Raw genomic sequence first — 15744 nt, 5'->3', positions numbered from 1 at the left:
GATAGCTTTATATGATTTTTGGAATATCACATTTTCGTTTTGTCACGGGTATGTACATTATACAGATTTAGATTTGTATTTTTTAGATAGGGGAGTTTTGGACAAAAATCAGATATTTTCCATTTACCATCTATATATATAAAAGGCAAAAGTGACGTGCACATTTTTGTATGTCCAGCAAAGACTTTTTTTTTTGGGGGGGGGGGTCTCCGGGGGTTACTATTTCTTAGAACTGTTTATATACCCCCTAGATCGTAATATCTACAATTTGCAAAGGGACGTTGTGTCTAGATTTATTTGTGCTATTTCGTTCTGTCACGTGTTTGCTGGTGTTTTTCGTATAAAGAAAATGAAACTAATTGAAATGAACATAACTCCTCAGCTTTCCCACTGGGGACCTCCAGATAGCAAATCTGTTTTGATCAATGTGGTGAAAACCGTCATATCAGACAATTGCTATTCATTTGGATATTCCTCTTTTTGTAGGGAGCTGGTTTTCCCCAACATCTTGGGGAAACAAAACCAAAAAAAATGCCTCGCAGCCAAAGTTAAGTGCGGGATTTCATTTCCCTATAGCATGATGTTTGACCTTATTAAATTTACGCACCCGTCACATAACTTTTTAAACATTTAATTTCATCCACTCTCCTTCCACTGCCTTTGTAGCATTGAGGTCAGTTATCACACTTTTTCTTTTTTTTCTATAACACCGCTAGTACTAGAGAAAGGGAAGATGGAATTGATGCCAAACAAAAAGTTATTTTTTGGAATGATGAAATATTCTTTCGTTTTCACCATGGAAAAAATTTCAGTTTGAGTTTTTTTTAATCATTTATCAGCCTTTAATCACAACATCATAAATTATCATTAGGGTATTAATTTGAAATGAAATGAAAAAAATGTTGCGGCAGGTAATTCTGTGAAAGTTAAAATCTGCAAAAATTTTTTTACATTTTGTTGCTAATAATCTGTAACAAAATTGAATATTTTAGGTAAACTAACACTTTTTTTATGAATAGTTTGAACCCAGAAATTTGGAAGAAATGACAAATTAAGTCAATAATTTGCAGTAAAAATCGTCCATTTTATTTGACCAAACTTCTGATTTATATGCATAAATGCTAACTTGTTCTTTCATTTTATTTACAGGAAGTTGTTCGATTCTTTGAAGCAAAGCATAAAAATCATTACAAGATTTATAATTTGTGTAGTAAGTTTAATTTTTCAATATTTCTTTTAATTATTTTGTCTTTAATAGAAAAATAAAAATATCAGCTAACATTTGAAAAAAAAATGCTAGCTATCTTTTATGGGTGAACATTATTATTTGTGACAGGAAAGATTTTAAAAGGAAATATAAGTGGAAATTAGTCAAAGCAATTTATTTTGATTTATCTCCTCAGGTTTGACATATTTGTGTTAAAAAAACTATTTAATATTTATTAGAAAATATGTGATTAATATTAGCCTTGATTGCTTAGCTGTTAGCCATGTTTTTTCTTCTGTAAAACATCACATTTTATATTTTCTATTAAATATTAAATTGATTCTAATGCAAATACAGGGTCATTGCAAAAGTAAAACCTCTTATTTTTTTTTTTTTAATTCAAAAAGTTTAAGAGCTACAAAGACAGGAGTGGTACCATTAAAACGAGGGACCGTTTGTGCTCTAAAATTTAGTTTTCTACATAGTCACCACCATTCTCAATGCACTTTTGCCAGAAATTCAATGACACATCTCTGCTTCTGATGCATGTCCATGACAGGGATTGCTTTCTTAGTTTCACATCGTCAATATCTGCAACAGAAAGATGAAATTTTCAGGTCATGAATGCATAAATTCAGCCATCATAACAATGCAATTTGTAATACCTTCTCATCCAAAAATAGGAGACTTTACTTTTGGAACGCCCGTTTATATTACAGATGAATAGGTGAATAAAAATAAGTTGCTTGTCACTAATTTCCCAACTATATTTCCTTTAAATTCTTTTCTGTCACCAATAGTAACATTTACCATTTTGAGATATGCTTAGAAATATAATCACCATTTTATAAATGATGTATCACATAACAGAAATAATTATATTTGTAAAGAGATTAAATCGATTAAAACAGCTTTTTTTTTTTTTTTTTTTTTTTTTCATTTAAAAATAAATATAAAAATCAATCCATAACCATCTTGGTTTTTCCTACAGACTGAGATAAGTGTAAAACTGAGATCTCAAATATTATATAAAAGTCATTTTGTGTGTGTGTGTGTGTGTGTGAGTTCCTTCCTTATATGTTCTTAAATGGCTGAGCCTATCTTTTGCAAATTTCATGCAAAACTAATTTATATGTCTGGCAGTGTTCTTAGATATGTTTTGTACAGAAATTCATCTGATAAGTATTGGAAATCGAAAAAATCCAGTCTTAAAAATAGCTTTTCTCTCATAGGTACAAAAAAAAGAATAATTTTTACAGGGGAATATTTTACGTTACACTGGTCAAGGAAGATAATAAAATTTCAGCAAATCATTTCTTCTTAAAAAATATAAGAAATGATTTGCTGAAATTTTATTATCTTTCTTGACCGGTGTAACGTAACAGATTTATTATAATCTGGAGGTATAGTTTAATGGTTGAGCATTTGACTACAGATCGAATGATCTCCTGTTCAAGCCTGGGTGTACCTCACCATTTTATTTTTAACTTTTTCTTATTAAGGAGTTCAATTCTTGTTCTCTTTCGGTGGAGGAGAAATCCTTCACGAATGAGACAATTTTTATTTTTGTACCTTTTCTCCACGTTAAAAAACGACCCTGGTGTCTAACTCTGTCCCGTGGGGAGGCATAGTAAATAGGTACAGTAAATGAAGAGGTACCAACATTTACCATCTAAGCTTCAGCCTCTGTCCCATCGACGAAACGTTGCATCCCTCTGCCTGTTCTACAAATATTTTAATGGTCAATGCTCTGACGAACTGCAGACACTTGTGCCCCCACGACGTACACACCCTCGACAAACCCGACTCAGCTAAATCCTACCCCCACACAGTAGAGATCCCTAGATGTAGAAGATCTTTCTACTCCAGTAGTTTCTTCCTCAGAACCGCTAGAGTCTGGAATTCCATTCCAGATCTCTGCTTCCCCAACTGTACTGATATGCAGAAGTTCAAGTGTAACGTGAACCGACATCTTGCTGCCCAAATCCCAACATAGTGCCCTAGCAGTTGCTGCCACTGATAGTAGCCCCCTACACCAAAGTGGCAATGTGCCTTGTTTGGGGTGAAAATGTAATAAAAATAAAAAAAAAAATAAAAAAAAAATCACTGCAAATCATTTCTTCATTTGCATATTTTTAAACTAAACATTAACCAGATGTGCCTTTTCCAGGGCATTCATCATCAAGCCTAAATATCAGCTGACGTGATATTGTAAACAAACACAGAAGGAATTTGATGAACAACATTGTCAATATTATTTTTTTATTGCGAATTAGTCCACCAGGCAAATTATTTCTCATAATATATAATAATCAATAGAGGATTGATTCTATAATAATACATACACAATCTGCATGAATTAAAATTTTAAAAAGTTTAAGCATAACTCCTGGCTGTCAGCTAGTTAGCTTATAAGTGTAAAATTGGTCCGTAACTTCTCTTAGTAGAAAGAACGCTTTGATTTTTGAATAGCCGTTTCCCTTCTCATACAATACATATTTTATTTTTATGTGTATACATGTATCGATGCCTTCGTTCAGTCTCGAAAGACAAAGGATACCCCCTGTAGGAGCAGCTGTGTATGTAATTGTGAGGGAAGGATTGTGAAATCCCCAACCATACCTCTCCTGAATCAGCACTGTTTGAGTCCAGTGGCAAGGAGAAGTCCAGGACGACTGGAAACAATGCCGAGATAAGCAGAGAGCACATACAACCCTTGGAAGTCCAAAATGGTCGCCCATTTAGTACTGACTAGGTTCAACGTTGCTTAACTTCTGTGATCCAGCAGGAATTAGTGTGTCAACGTAATTATCCCATATACATGTATACTTTCAAGGAAAAAATAAAATCCAAAAAAGATTGTTAAAACCCAAATACATTAATTCTGACGTTTACAAGAGTTATTATTAAAAAGAAGGAATTGTTGATGTGTGTGGTCTACCAACAAGACAAGTTATGTGATGAGCTACCACCCAGATAATCTGTGCAGATCAAAGCATTAGGAATCATAATGCAACAAGAATACTTAAGTAACACTGATGAAAAAGAAAAGAAAAATCATAGATCCATCATATGAGCAAATTTTTGTGAGGTGATCCATGGCAAAATTGACAATTGTGTTCATTAAAAGACTACCCTCCCTCCTCCTTCCTCTCCTTTATTGCGTTTGAATTATTATTTTTATTTTTTTATTTTTTTTTCAGGTGAGAAAGATTATGATGAAAGTCTTTTCCAGAACCGAGTGGAAAGAATATTTATTGATGATCACAATGTACCAACTTTATCGTAAGTCTCATATTTTTGTCTTCATTAGGCAAGACAAATGTGTTTGTAGAAATTAAAGTGTCATTAGAAAAAAACAGTTTCGTTTGTATAGCAACTCAAAATATTTAAGCTGCATCAAACTTTATTATTAAACTAGCCTGGGTGCCTAGTGTTATCCGGGTGTTTGAAGGTGTGTTGAGCAAAAAAAAAAAAAAAAATGTTGTAGTAGTCAGGCAAATTGGAAACCGTACCGCAAAGAAGGAAAAGAATGTGAAAAAAAAACGTGACGTCTTTGCTGTTGCACCCATCGCCAAACCGGAAGTGACGTAGGTTTAAATTAGCGTTAGGCAATCAAAAAGAGGGGATGACCTTCGAAAATATCGGCGAAAAAAGCGACCCCTCTCTGTAGAAAAATTCCCAGTTGACGGTGAAGAAATTAATGTTTTTAGCCAATTTTTCGAGATTTTTCATCCGAAGGGTTGAGCTTCAAAACGCTACCGATCTCATGAAAATCTGTCACCTCTGTCGAAAGTTTTAGGCAGACATGCATACATACATTTAAACAGACAGGTGAGATTTATATTATTAAATTACCAGGGCTACCTAGCATTTCCCAAAAAAAACCTTGATGGAGAGGAGACTAAAACTTGCTGCTATGGTTTCAAATGATCTGAAATAATAGCAAGGGGAGACTTGATTCCAAATATTTTTCATATGTTATATCTCTCCTCTTTTTGAAATTGGGTATAATCATGAATATCTCCAGTATCAAATAATCTGTGAAATTTACTTTATGTATGAAAACCAAAGAGGGGAGATATAACATATGAGAAATATTTTGAATCAAGTCTGCCCTTGTGGTTATTTTAGATCATTTGAAACCATAGCAGCAAGTTTTAGTCTTCCCTCCATCAAGGTCAGAGGTTTTGAGGAAATATCAACTATTTTGTAATTCATATGCAAAACTAGCAAAAACAAATGATTATGATTTAAAGATTTTATGGCTGTAAAAAAGTGCCAAAAATAGGCTCTGTATGATGGATGATCTACTTAATGTGCGATCTTAAGGGTAAATGTCATATAGCCCATTACACAATTCAAAGGTCATTACCTTTCCAATGAGCCTTCATTTGTTAAATTCTGATCTATAGTCACTGAGCTTTGGAACTTATAAAATTTCAAAAAAGGTGATATATTTGTCTCTCTCCCTCATCTGTCTCTCTCTCTCTTTCTGTATCTATACGTAGCCAAATTGAATATTAAAATACTCATTTCTTTGGTTCTATGGGACGAAACTACATGAAAATATGAAGGCTTTTTGAAGATTATAATACTATTCTATAGTTAAAATTTTATAACAATTGGTAAAAAAGAATCTGTATTTTCAAACCAATAAAATATGCCCAAATTTGTCTGCATTTGTATATATAGTGTCCTGGCAAGCCAGCTTTAGTTTTGCTATTTTGGGCTGAATTTTGCCTAGGGATTTTTTTTGCTTGGTTGCCTCCCCTGTGGCCTTGCCAGGTCACTAATATATTTAAAATAAAGTGATTTTTAATATCGTAAATACCTTCCTACATCTCTTAAAAATATTTATATGAAGTAAAGTGAGTTTTATATGTTACTAGTGGGGGTACCTGGCGTTGCCCGGGGTTTATAGATATGTGTTGAGGAAAAAAAAAAAAGTTGAAGTAGGCAGGTAGGCTTGAACCCGGATCTTGAGGCAAAGGTGGAAAAGAAAGTGTGAAAAAACCTGACATCTTACTGCTTGGCCATGATGGGACAGGAACTAAAAAGCATTCTAATTTAACGATTAAAAAGTTAAGTGATATGTGCGTAAATTTAAGGGGGGTCAAACATCACGTCATAGGGGAATGAAATCCCGCACTTAACTTTGGCTGTGAGGCAGTTTTTTTGTTTCCCCAAGATGTTGGGGGGAAAACCAGCTCCCTATAAACAGTGGAGTGTCCAAATGAATCGCAATTGTCTAATATGACAGGTTTTTCCACACAGTGATCAAAGTTAATTGCTTTCTGGATGTCCCCGGCATAAAGTTGGACAACTGGCGTCGCTGTCGTTAGTTTCGCTTTTTTATACGAAAACCACATACAAACAGGCGTGAAGGCAGAATAGTGGGAATTTTTAGCATGTAAAAGTCGCTCAAATAAAATATATTTACGACCTTCTTTTCGTAAATCGGACATATTATAATCTAGACAGTATATAAAAAGTTCTAAGAACGAGTGACCACCACGAGCGGCCCCTCCCCCAAAAAGCCATTGGCGGACATACAAAAAAATGCACACACACAAACACACATTTTCGCTTTTATATAATAGATGAAATATTTTATTAAATGATTTAAATAATTTTTTCTTCATTTTTCTGGTAGTATTAACCTCTAAAATAATGAAGAAAAAATTTTTTAAAAATTTATTTGAAAAAGGTGTATTGCACTGAAAATCTCAGAAAGAAATGATTTTAGTCATTTTATACAATATTTCATAATATTTTCAAATTAAATGAGAAAATTTAGGTGTATATATATATATATATATATATATATATATATATATATATAGCTTGAATATGCATGCCAGTCTGATAGATGTGTTTGTGTGTGTATACACAAACGGATGTTTATGGATATGGAGGACTGTTTAATCTAACCCTTAAGACAATAAGTTGGTATGAATTACTTTTTATCTTTATTTTTTGTCACTACTTTGTCTTGAATTTATATTTGGTTGCAATACATCAAATTCATTTCAAACAAAAACAAAAAACAGTCAAATAAAAATTAGGAAATAGTCTTAAATGTTTTTTATATGAAACATGAAAGATATATGAGGCACGACAGACCAACAAAAATTATATTCCAAATTTGAGTGTAATAAACAGGTTAATGGTATTTTGTAAAGTTGCATTGGCACATCTAAAAAAAATAAACCTTAAAATTAATGGGTTTATTTGCTGACATGATTATCTTAAATGAAATAAGTCCATGGAAGGTGCTTGACTCAGCTGAAGTCTATAATATAAATAGAAAGTCTGTATGTCCAGATAAAACTTGAAAAATACACAACAAACACCTGCAAAGTTTATATATTTTTTAATCGGTGTAACATCGAATATGTAATATCTAAAGTTAAAAGAAAAAATTCATTTATATGTTATCCAGATTAACATACATTTTTTTATGTTATCATGTAGTTTGTTTTTCAGCTACTAAAGGGAAATAATTTTTATTTGTTTTCAGAGTTTTTTCTTGTGTCAATTTTAATGATATGCGTATGTGTATGTCCAGAGATAGGAATGGACTGGGCAAAAGAGAAAGAGGGAAAAGATGAAGGAAGAGAGAGAGATAGAAGTTATGTTACACTTTTGCACCAAGCAATGCTGGATAGCCCTGCAACTAATTAAATAAATAAAAAATCTGCAATGTACAAGGTGCCTTCAATAAGTTTCCAGACTTTTTTCGTATGGGCACTTTTTATTGATAATACACACATGAAACTAAAATTCCCTTGAAAGTAATCTCCTCCAGCTGCAATGCAGTTGTTGTACCATTCCATGTATGAGCCTGGCAATGGCCTTCATTACCGCCTCTTTCATCTTAATTGTCTCATACTGACAATCTCTAAGGTTTTCCTTGAGCTTATTCCAATTCCTGCTGTAGCTGTTCATTTGAACCTGATATCGTATAAATTGGTCAGTCATCCCATAAGATGTATAGTAATAACATACTGAATTTTCAAGAGTCTATGACGATATTAAATACCTGTACAAAAAAAAGTCTGGAAATTTATTGAAGGCACCTCGGAATTTTGTATGAAACACTTACCATAGATGAAAGCTGAAAATTGTGATTTTTTTTTTTTAAATAGTTTTTGCTTCTTCTTGACACTAAAATGCCTGACATATCCTTTGGCAATCACTCCATTTTTCCCAACTCTTTTTTGTTCTGCATATCCTATTTTCCAACCCTATTAAATGCCAACTTTACAGCATTAAGAAAATGTATTAGTAATTTGACCCCCCCCCACTTTCTTCGGCCCTGTCGGTGGGGCATTAGAATACGCCGACTGCCCCCCTGCAGAGGATAAAAGTCCCTCAATGGGGGTCCTGGATATGATCATAAACTATATCCAGTGGTGAGGCCCCAGCTTGTGGGCTTTGGGGAGTGTGGAGCCACCCTTTAATTACCATTGCTCCCAGGTCCACTCTGACCCAGAGTGGTAGTACCTGTTAGGGTCCCAACTATGGGTTAAATAGAAACCGACGTGAAAACAACAAATATATTCTATTTAAAAAAATTTTCTTCAAAATCTTTGGATTCGGCATTAAATAACCTGAAAAGGGTTGATATGCCGTAAAACAAAAACAACAAACAAACCCACTTTCTTCTCTCTCTTACAAACATGTCTCAATATTTTTATATATAAATACTATTATGGTATGAATTCTTCAGAATTATTTGATCTATTCCCAAACTCCCATTTCACTTGTCAGTCTAGTGGTGTCTATCAATTTGCTGCTTTGATACCTCATTGTAATACTTCTTATTCCAGTAGCTTCTTTCCAAGAACTTCAAGTTCTTCTTGCTGAATGTTTTCCTTCAACCTATAGCATTGGTCTTTTCAAGACAATAGGCATCTTCTTTGCTATAATCATCTTTCATTCTATTAGCTCCTTATATTAAGTGGCTTCACACCTTGTCTGGAGCAATTTCACTTTTAGATGATGTTCCATTGTAATCCTATGCAAAAAAATCCTTCCCGTCTTTCTTTTTTTACCCAACCCATTCCTATCTCTGGACACACACGCATACCACTCAAATTGACATAAGGGAAATTTAATTAAGTTTATTATTTAATCGATTTAAATGCATGTTGTACTTCTTGCAGTGCCATGTCATCATTTTGTGAGAACGTGCGGGAGTGGATGGCTGCTGATAAAAAGAACGTAATTGCTGTTCATTGTAAAGGAGGCAAAGGACGAACGGGAACCATCATTTGCACCTGGCTTATAGACAGTGGCCTTTTTGATGAAGCTAAGGTGAGTTATGAGTATCTTATTTTTAGAGTCTTTTTACTCTGTTATCTGCAACAGATTTTGGCATTTGTACAGATTAATCAAGACATTAAAAAATGAAAATATCGAAAAAGATTATATTGTACGTATCCGTTTTGGACTGAAGATCTCCAGAAAAAAATTTCATTTAATTTGATTGAGTAGTTTTTAAATTTTTTTTTACAGCAGAAAAACATGTTTTATGACAGTGCGTTAAAGGTAGCCATCTTTGAATATTTTGAACATGCTACGGGGAAATAACTTAGTTTAAATGTGTCCAATAAGTACTTTTTTTCTTTTTTTTTTTTTTTTTATATAGATTTCTGTGTATTTTACCTCTTTGGTAAAGTATACATATGAGTTCAAGTTAAGTTTGCAAAACAAAACTGAAAATCAAGCAAATACGTTTTTTTCTAATGTTTAGTTAACTAAATATTTTTAAAAATTTCTTTTCAAACAAATATCTATCAATTTAAGCATTATAATTTTGCTCCTCCCTTAGAAAATATCTGGTGCTTTTAAGTCAGGAAGTCTTCAAACATTGATATTATTTGTTTTTTCTTTGCAAAACTCAATCATGTTTTGCAAAACCAAAAACAAGCAACTTTTCTCTACAAAACAGCCAAACCAAACACCATGAATAAATATTTGAAGACATAAACAACTTTAAGCATCAAAACTGTTTCCAAAATAACTGGATTTGGCATTAAATAACTTGAAAATGGTTGATATGCCGTAAAACCAAGCAACCAAACCAATTGTGAAAATAGTTAAGTTAATTCAATATTTGCTTCTTTAAAATAAAAATAAACATTCATTAATAAATGATTTCTTTTAGCCAAAAAAAAAAAATATATTTTCCATGAAATGGCCGGGAAATATCAATAAATTGTTGTTAATAATAAACTTATTCAGTTTAATTAATGTCTTAAGAGTTCATAGAAAAATATCTGGCTAAAAAAAATTCTTACAGTTAAGGAAAAAATATCAGGCAAGTAAAATTCTTCAGGGTAGGATTATTCTATGGCAGCAGATTCGTTAGAAAGACTCTTATTAATAAGATCGCTATGAATCGATAAAATCTTATCACGTAGAAGAAAATTGATTCATTTATAAATGTATTTTGCTTTTTTTTTTTTTTTAACTTTGTCAACTAAGCTCCAACTCCAGTCTCATCACCACAATGTTGCAACCCTATACCTGTTTTACAAGTATTTTAATGGAATGTTCTCTGATGAACTCGTAGCAGGGAAGAGATCTCCCTGTGAGATTGAGCGAGAGTTAAGCTAATTTATATATAAATCGACTCACACAAAGAGCATAAAACCGGTTGACATCTAAAAGGCAAATGACACTTGCTATCTGAGTATCCACCATGATGAACAGACCTTGCTAAAGTGGTGACCCCTTTTTTAACGAACACATTAGCCGTGTACAAAAAAAAAAAACTAAAAAAAACACAATTCAACCTAACATCGCTTTAAACATCCTACTGGAATTACAAAAGAGCAACTGGCTCAAACAAACAAACAAAAAGTTTTTGCTTCGGACGAAGTCTTAACTTAAATTACATTGAATATTTTGCTTTAGTTTTGACTAGCGGGGGGTACCCGGCGTTGCCCGGGTATTTGTAGGTGTATGTGTGTTGGGGGGGGGGGATCAGAACAAAAAGGAAACTTAACGATAGCGATTTAAAAAAAAAAGATGGGGAGTTGGTGGCATGTGGCTCAAACCAGAAGCCTTGAGGCCTATAGACTGAGCCTGAACACCAAGAGCAATTAAAGTGAGTCAAGTCAAGGAGGTTTGATTGACAGGTCGCCGCTTAATGAGGTCATTGTGGGAGCATTACGATGACAGGGCAGTTTTTTGGCGTTTGTTTACTTTGTTTCACTGCGGGATCATTTTTTTCATTTACTGCGGGACAGTTTGGGCTTCCCCAAGATGATGGGAAGGGGGAAAACCAGTGTTATATTTTGGGTTCATTGAGAGAGTCTTATTATATGTGCAGTCTTAGAAGAGTCTTATTAGAGTGTTTGTCATTGAGAGAGAGTCTTATTACAAGTGATGCTGTTGAGAGAGATGTTGTTGTAAGAGTTCTAGAGAGGGATGTTGTGAGAGAGATTGTTCGTTCCGTGTTCGTGTTATGATGATTCATATATATTAAACATATATTCATTCTTAGGTTAATAGATGTGTTGCTATGTGAAGCTCTTTGAGTGAGGATCTCTTTCTTCACGACCGGCCGTGGTTCTCACTGACTATCTCTCTAGCTAACTAACTCTCACTTCCTATATTGAGAAATCCATGCATCCCGGCCACGTGAGCAAAATTCACGTGTTTCAACATGCGCGACTTTGCACGTTTCCGACATTATGATTTCCCAATAACCTATTTTTTCTTTGATGTTTTTACAAAAGAATTCAACCTACATATCTAATTTATTTAACCCATATTTTATTATCCACATTCTTTCTAACAATTGAATAGTTTATTTATTATTTATTTCATCAGAATTAACAATTTACTGGACATTCCATTTAAACCTATTGTTCTTTAAAACTTATATCCAAGGTTCGATTTCTGCTTTCTCTCATTTTATTTTCATTTTAAGTAATCTCTCTATTTTTATACTTACATGAAAAGAGGACAGCCCTTATCATGTAACACCAGCTCCCCATTGAAAGGGGATTGTCCAAATTGAATAGCAATTGTCTGATATAAGGAAAAAACCGCATTGATCAAAGCTGATTGTTTTTGGACATTTCCGGCGAATCACGCTGGGAACAATCTAACGACCTTCGTATTAGTTTCGCTTTTATTATATGAAAAAGGCGAATCTACACGCGCTGATCGAAAAATGTTGAATATTTAGCTTTCGAAAGTCGGGCAAATTAAATACACATATGACACCAGTTCGTAACTTGTAGATATTATGATTTCGACGTGATATAAAAAGTTTTAAAAATGAACGACGGCCTCGAGAAGCCACCGAAAAAAATCCTTTCTTGGACATACACAAAAAGCGAACATACATACATACACACATTTTCGCTTTTTTATATATAGATAACATGTTTTCCCTTCAGTTAAAAAATTATTACAAAGTAGTACTATAGACAAGCAAAAGAATTTTTGTTCTCTTGTGCTGTTGAAACTTTATTACTTGATTCAAAGGAAGTTTTCAAGAACGTCTGAAAATTTCCTTTTATTTTTATACACTCTACACACGCACACACCAAAAAAGACGATTTTTCCTTTTAGTATTATTTATTAATTGTGACATTTTATATTTCGAAAAAAAAAACGTTTTTTTTTCTTTTCTTTTTTTTTGTGTGTGTCTAAATTTCTCTTGGACAGCTAGTCCATAAAATTTTCTTTTGTTCATTTGGTCCGTGCGTTGTTTTCTTTTTGTTCTTCACTACAAAGAAAAAAAAAAGTTTTATATTTCTACCGCCATTCGCAGAAGATGCAAAATTATTGTTTGCATAAGTAGACGCCTTTTTTGAAATTCACGATTTCCCCCCACTTAATCAGCTATGCATTTTGTATTGTGGCATGCCGGCACCATTAGCTAAAACAGTTTGGGATATAATAACTAACCCACCTCCAGGAATGACATATGAAGACTCAAAAATAGAGATGCTAAAACAAAACTTCAGCACTTGCAAACTTTCTCTGACAACTGATTTAACAAACTCGGACCCTCATGGATATTTGTCAAACACATAAAATCCATGGACATCAATAACAACCACGATAGAAGAAAGTCACACCAATGATTTAAACTGCAACACGTACAAAAAAAAGCTTGACGGCTGGACGTTATGGAAGAAGTCACTAGTTTAAAATGAGTTAGCTGCGATACGCACATTGAAAAACTCGACGACTGGACTTTTGTTGATTCAACGCATAAGTAACCCGATCAACATGAATGATGCACATCGACATCAGTACAGACTCGCTTGTACTTGGCACTGCAGACCCGCTTGCAAGCCTTTGTGTAACTGACTTCAACCACAGCATACCGTCAATCTCGACAAATATCTCCACAACACAGATGGTACAATCAACAAATGCAGACTCACTCGCACTCATCATTCTACGATCTCCCTGTGAGATCGAGTGAGAGTTAAGCTAATTTACATATAAATCGACTCACACAAAGAGCAAAAAACCAGTTGACATCTAAAAGGCAAACGACACATGCTATCTGAGTATTCACCGCGACGAGCGGACCTTGCTAAAAACTTGTTGCACTTTTGTCCCCTTGATGTACATATCCCCGACAAACTCGCTTAACAGCAAAATCACACCCCTTCAGTATTGAGGTTCCTAAATGCCAGAAAGCTTTCTACTCCAATAGTTTCTTCCTTTGAACAGCTAAACTTTGGAATTCCCTTCCTGCTACCTGCTTCCCTGACTGTACTGATATGCAGAAGTTTAAATGTAATGTAAATCAACATCTTGTTAATCTTTCCTAGACATTGTCCCAAATAGTAGCTCCTATCGTAAACTTTCTTTATAAAGGACCTTAAATCCACATCATTTAATAAACTCTTTTGATAAATTGGTCTATTCATCCAGGTGATCGCTTTTTATGCTGTGGCTGTATTTTTTCACATGTTTTCATTATTGGAATCAATGATTGTATCTTGAATTTTAATATTTATGAAATAAAAAATTCAATTTAATGATTGTATTAAAAAAAAATTCAATTTAATGATTGTATTAAAAAATTCAATTTAATGATTGTATTTAAAAAAATTCAATTTAATGATTGTATTTAAAAAAATTAAATTTAATGATTGTATTAAAAAAAAATTCAATTTAATGATTGTTTTAAAAAAAAATTCAATTTAATGATTGTATTAAAAAAATTATTTTTTTTTTATGGAAGGATGTACTGGACTATTTCGGAGATAGACGAACTGATCTTAGTGTTGGCAAAATGTTTCAAGGTGTCCAGACACCAAGTCAAGTAAGTATCAAGTCAGGTGATAACATTTCATATCACATTCAAACTAACAAACAAAGAAATAAATTAACTCTTACTTCCCTTATTTTGTCCTTTAGTCCTCACATTCAATAAGCAATGTTTCGGACTAAGAGGAGAGAATTGCTGTTTTCTGGATCAGAATCTATTCCATCTAACTCTTATCGTTGGCAAGTCTTTGATTTTGAAGTAGCATTTTTTTTTTGCTCCTTACATCAAGTGGCTTCATGTCTTGTCTGGAGTGATTCCCATAAAAACAAATTTTTAAATTTTTTAAGGTATTCATTTATACTAATATGAAGGACTTGTTATTTGCCTATTCTTGATGAGTTACTTTATTTTTCATGGGCCATAGCTCAAGATTTTCTATTGATCCTTTTCTCAGTTAGCTAGAATATTCATTAAGACAATGATTTCAATTTTAATGATGCATTACTAATGGAATTGCTTCTGGCTGGACTATCACCAGGCGGGTTGCTCCTAATCAGATGGAACTTACATAAACAATCTTTTAGTTTTATTTGAATGTAATTTTAAACCATGCTTAAAAGATAAAAGAAAAATTTGCTGATGCTCAAAATTGAAGCAATTTCTCATTTAATTGGCAGTTGAAATTTTTATATACTGACCCTTTTACTAAGTCCATAGCGCCATTTTTGATTACTTTCAAGTCAGGGTTGGATTTCTATTCCAAAGCTCAATACAATCTTTGTATTATCAACTCATTGGACACCAATTAAACAAGATTACCGAAATTTCATATTAAGGCCTTTAGAGCTTTCTGCTGTAAATTTTAGACAATTTCTAGAATCAAAATCAAATAATAATATTTTAATAAATATTGTAGGCATAAGGTTTTGTATCATTATATGAGGTTATTTTAATCTTCATAAAAGTGGTGCAAAACAGGAAATTGATTTTACTCATTCTAGGACAGGTATTCTTTCTAAAGAGGGGATGACGTTCAAAAATATCAGCAAAATAAGCGACCCCTCCTTGTAGAAAAGTGCTCAGTTGAAGGTGAAGGAATTAATGTTTTTAGCCAATTTTTCGATATTTGTCATCCGGAAGGTCGAGCTTCAAAACAATACCAATCTCGTGAAAATCTATTACCTCTGTTGAAAGTTTTAGGCAGACATACATACATACATACATACATACATACAAACAGACAGGTAAGATTTATATTATAGATAATGTTATTTAC

The 15744-nt window shown here is 33.2% G+C and overlaps 1 protein-coding gene across 5 annotated transcripts in view; it reads left to right on the top strand.

The window, feature by feature from the left end:
* Positions 1–15744, top strand: part of LOC145254166 (phosphatidylinositol 3,4,5-trisphosphate 3-phosphatase TPTE2-like) — a 182844-nt gene that overhangs the window by 145118 nt on the left and 21982 nt on the right. For all 5 annotated transcript variants that reach the window (XM_080113001.1, XM_080113003.1, XM_080113002.1 and 2 more), the window contains exons 7-10: positions 1150–1210; positions 4411–4492; positions 9379–9529; positions 14442–14522. In XM_080113001.1, coding sequence (XP_079969127.1) covers positions 1150–1210; positions 4411–4492; positions 9379–9529; positions 14442–14522 — 375 coding nt within the window. The remainder of the gene's footprint in view (positions 1–1149; positions 1211–4410; positions 4493–9378; positions 9530–14441; positions 14523–15744) is intronic.

The sequence above is a fragment of the Euprymna scolopes genome, chromosome 3 (assembly GCF_053919585.1).
Source record: "Euprymna scolopes isolate OS-2025 chromosome 3, ASM5391958v1, whole genome shotgun sequence".
Classification (NCBI taxonomy): domain Eukaryota; kingdom Metazoa; phylum Mollusca; class Cephalopoda; order Sepiida; family Sepiolidae; genus Euprymna; species Euprymna scolopes.
The sequence above is the reverse complement of the archived record's forward strand: the minus strand, read 5'-3'. Positions and strand labels throughout refer to the sequence as shown.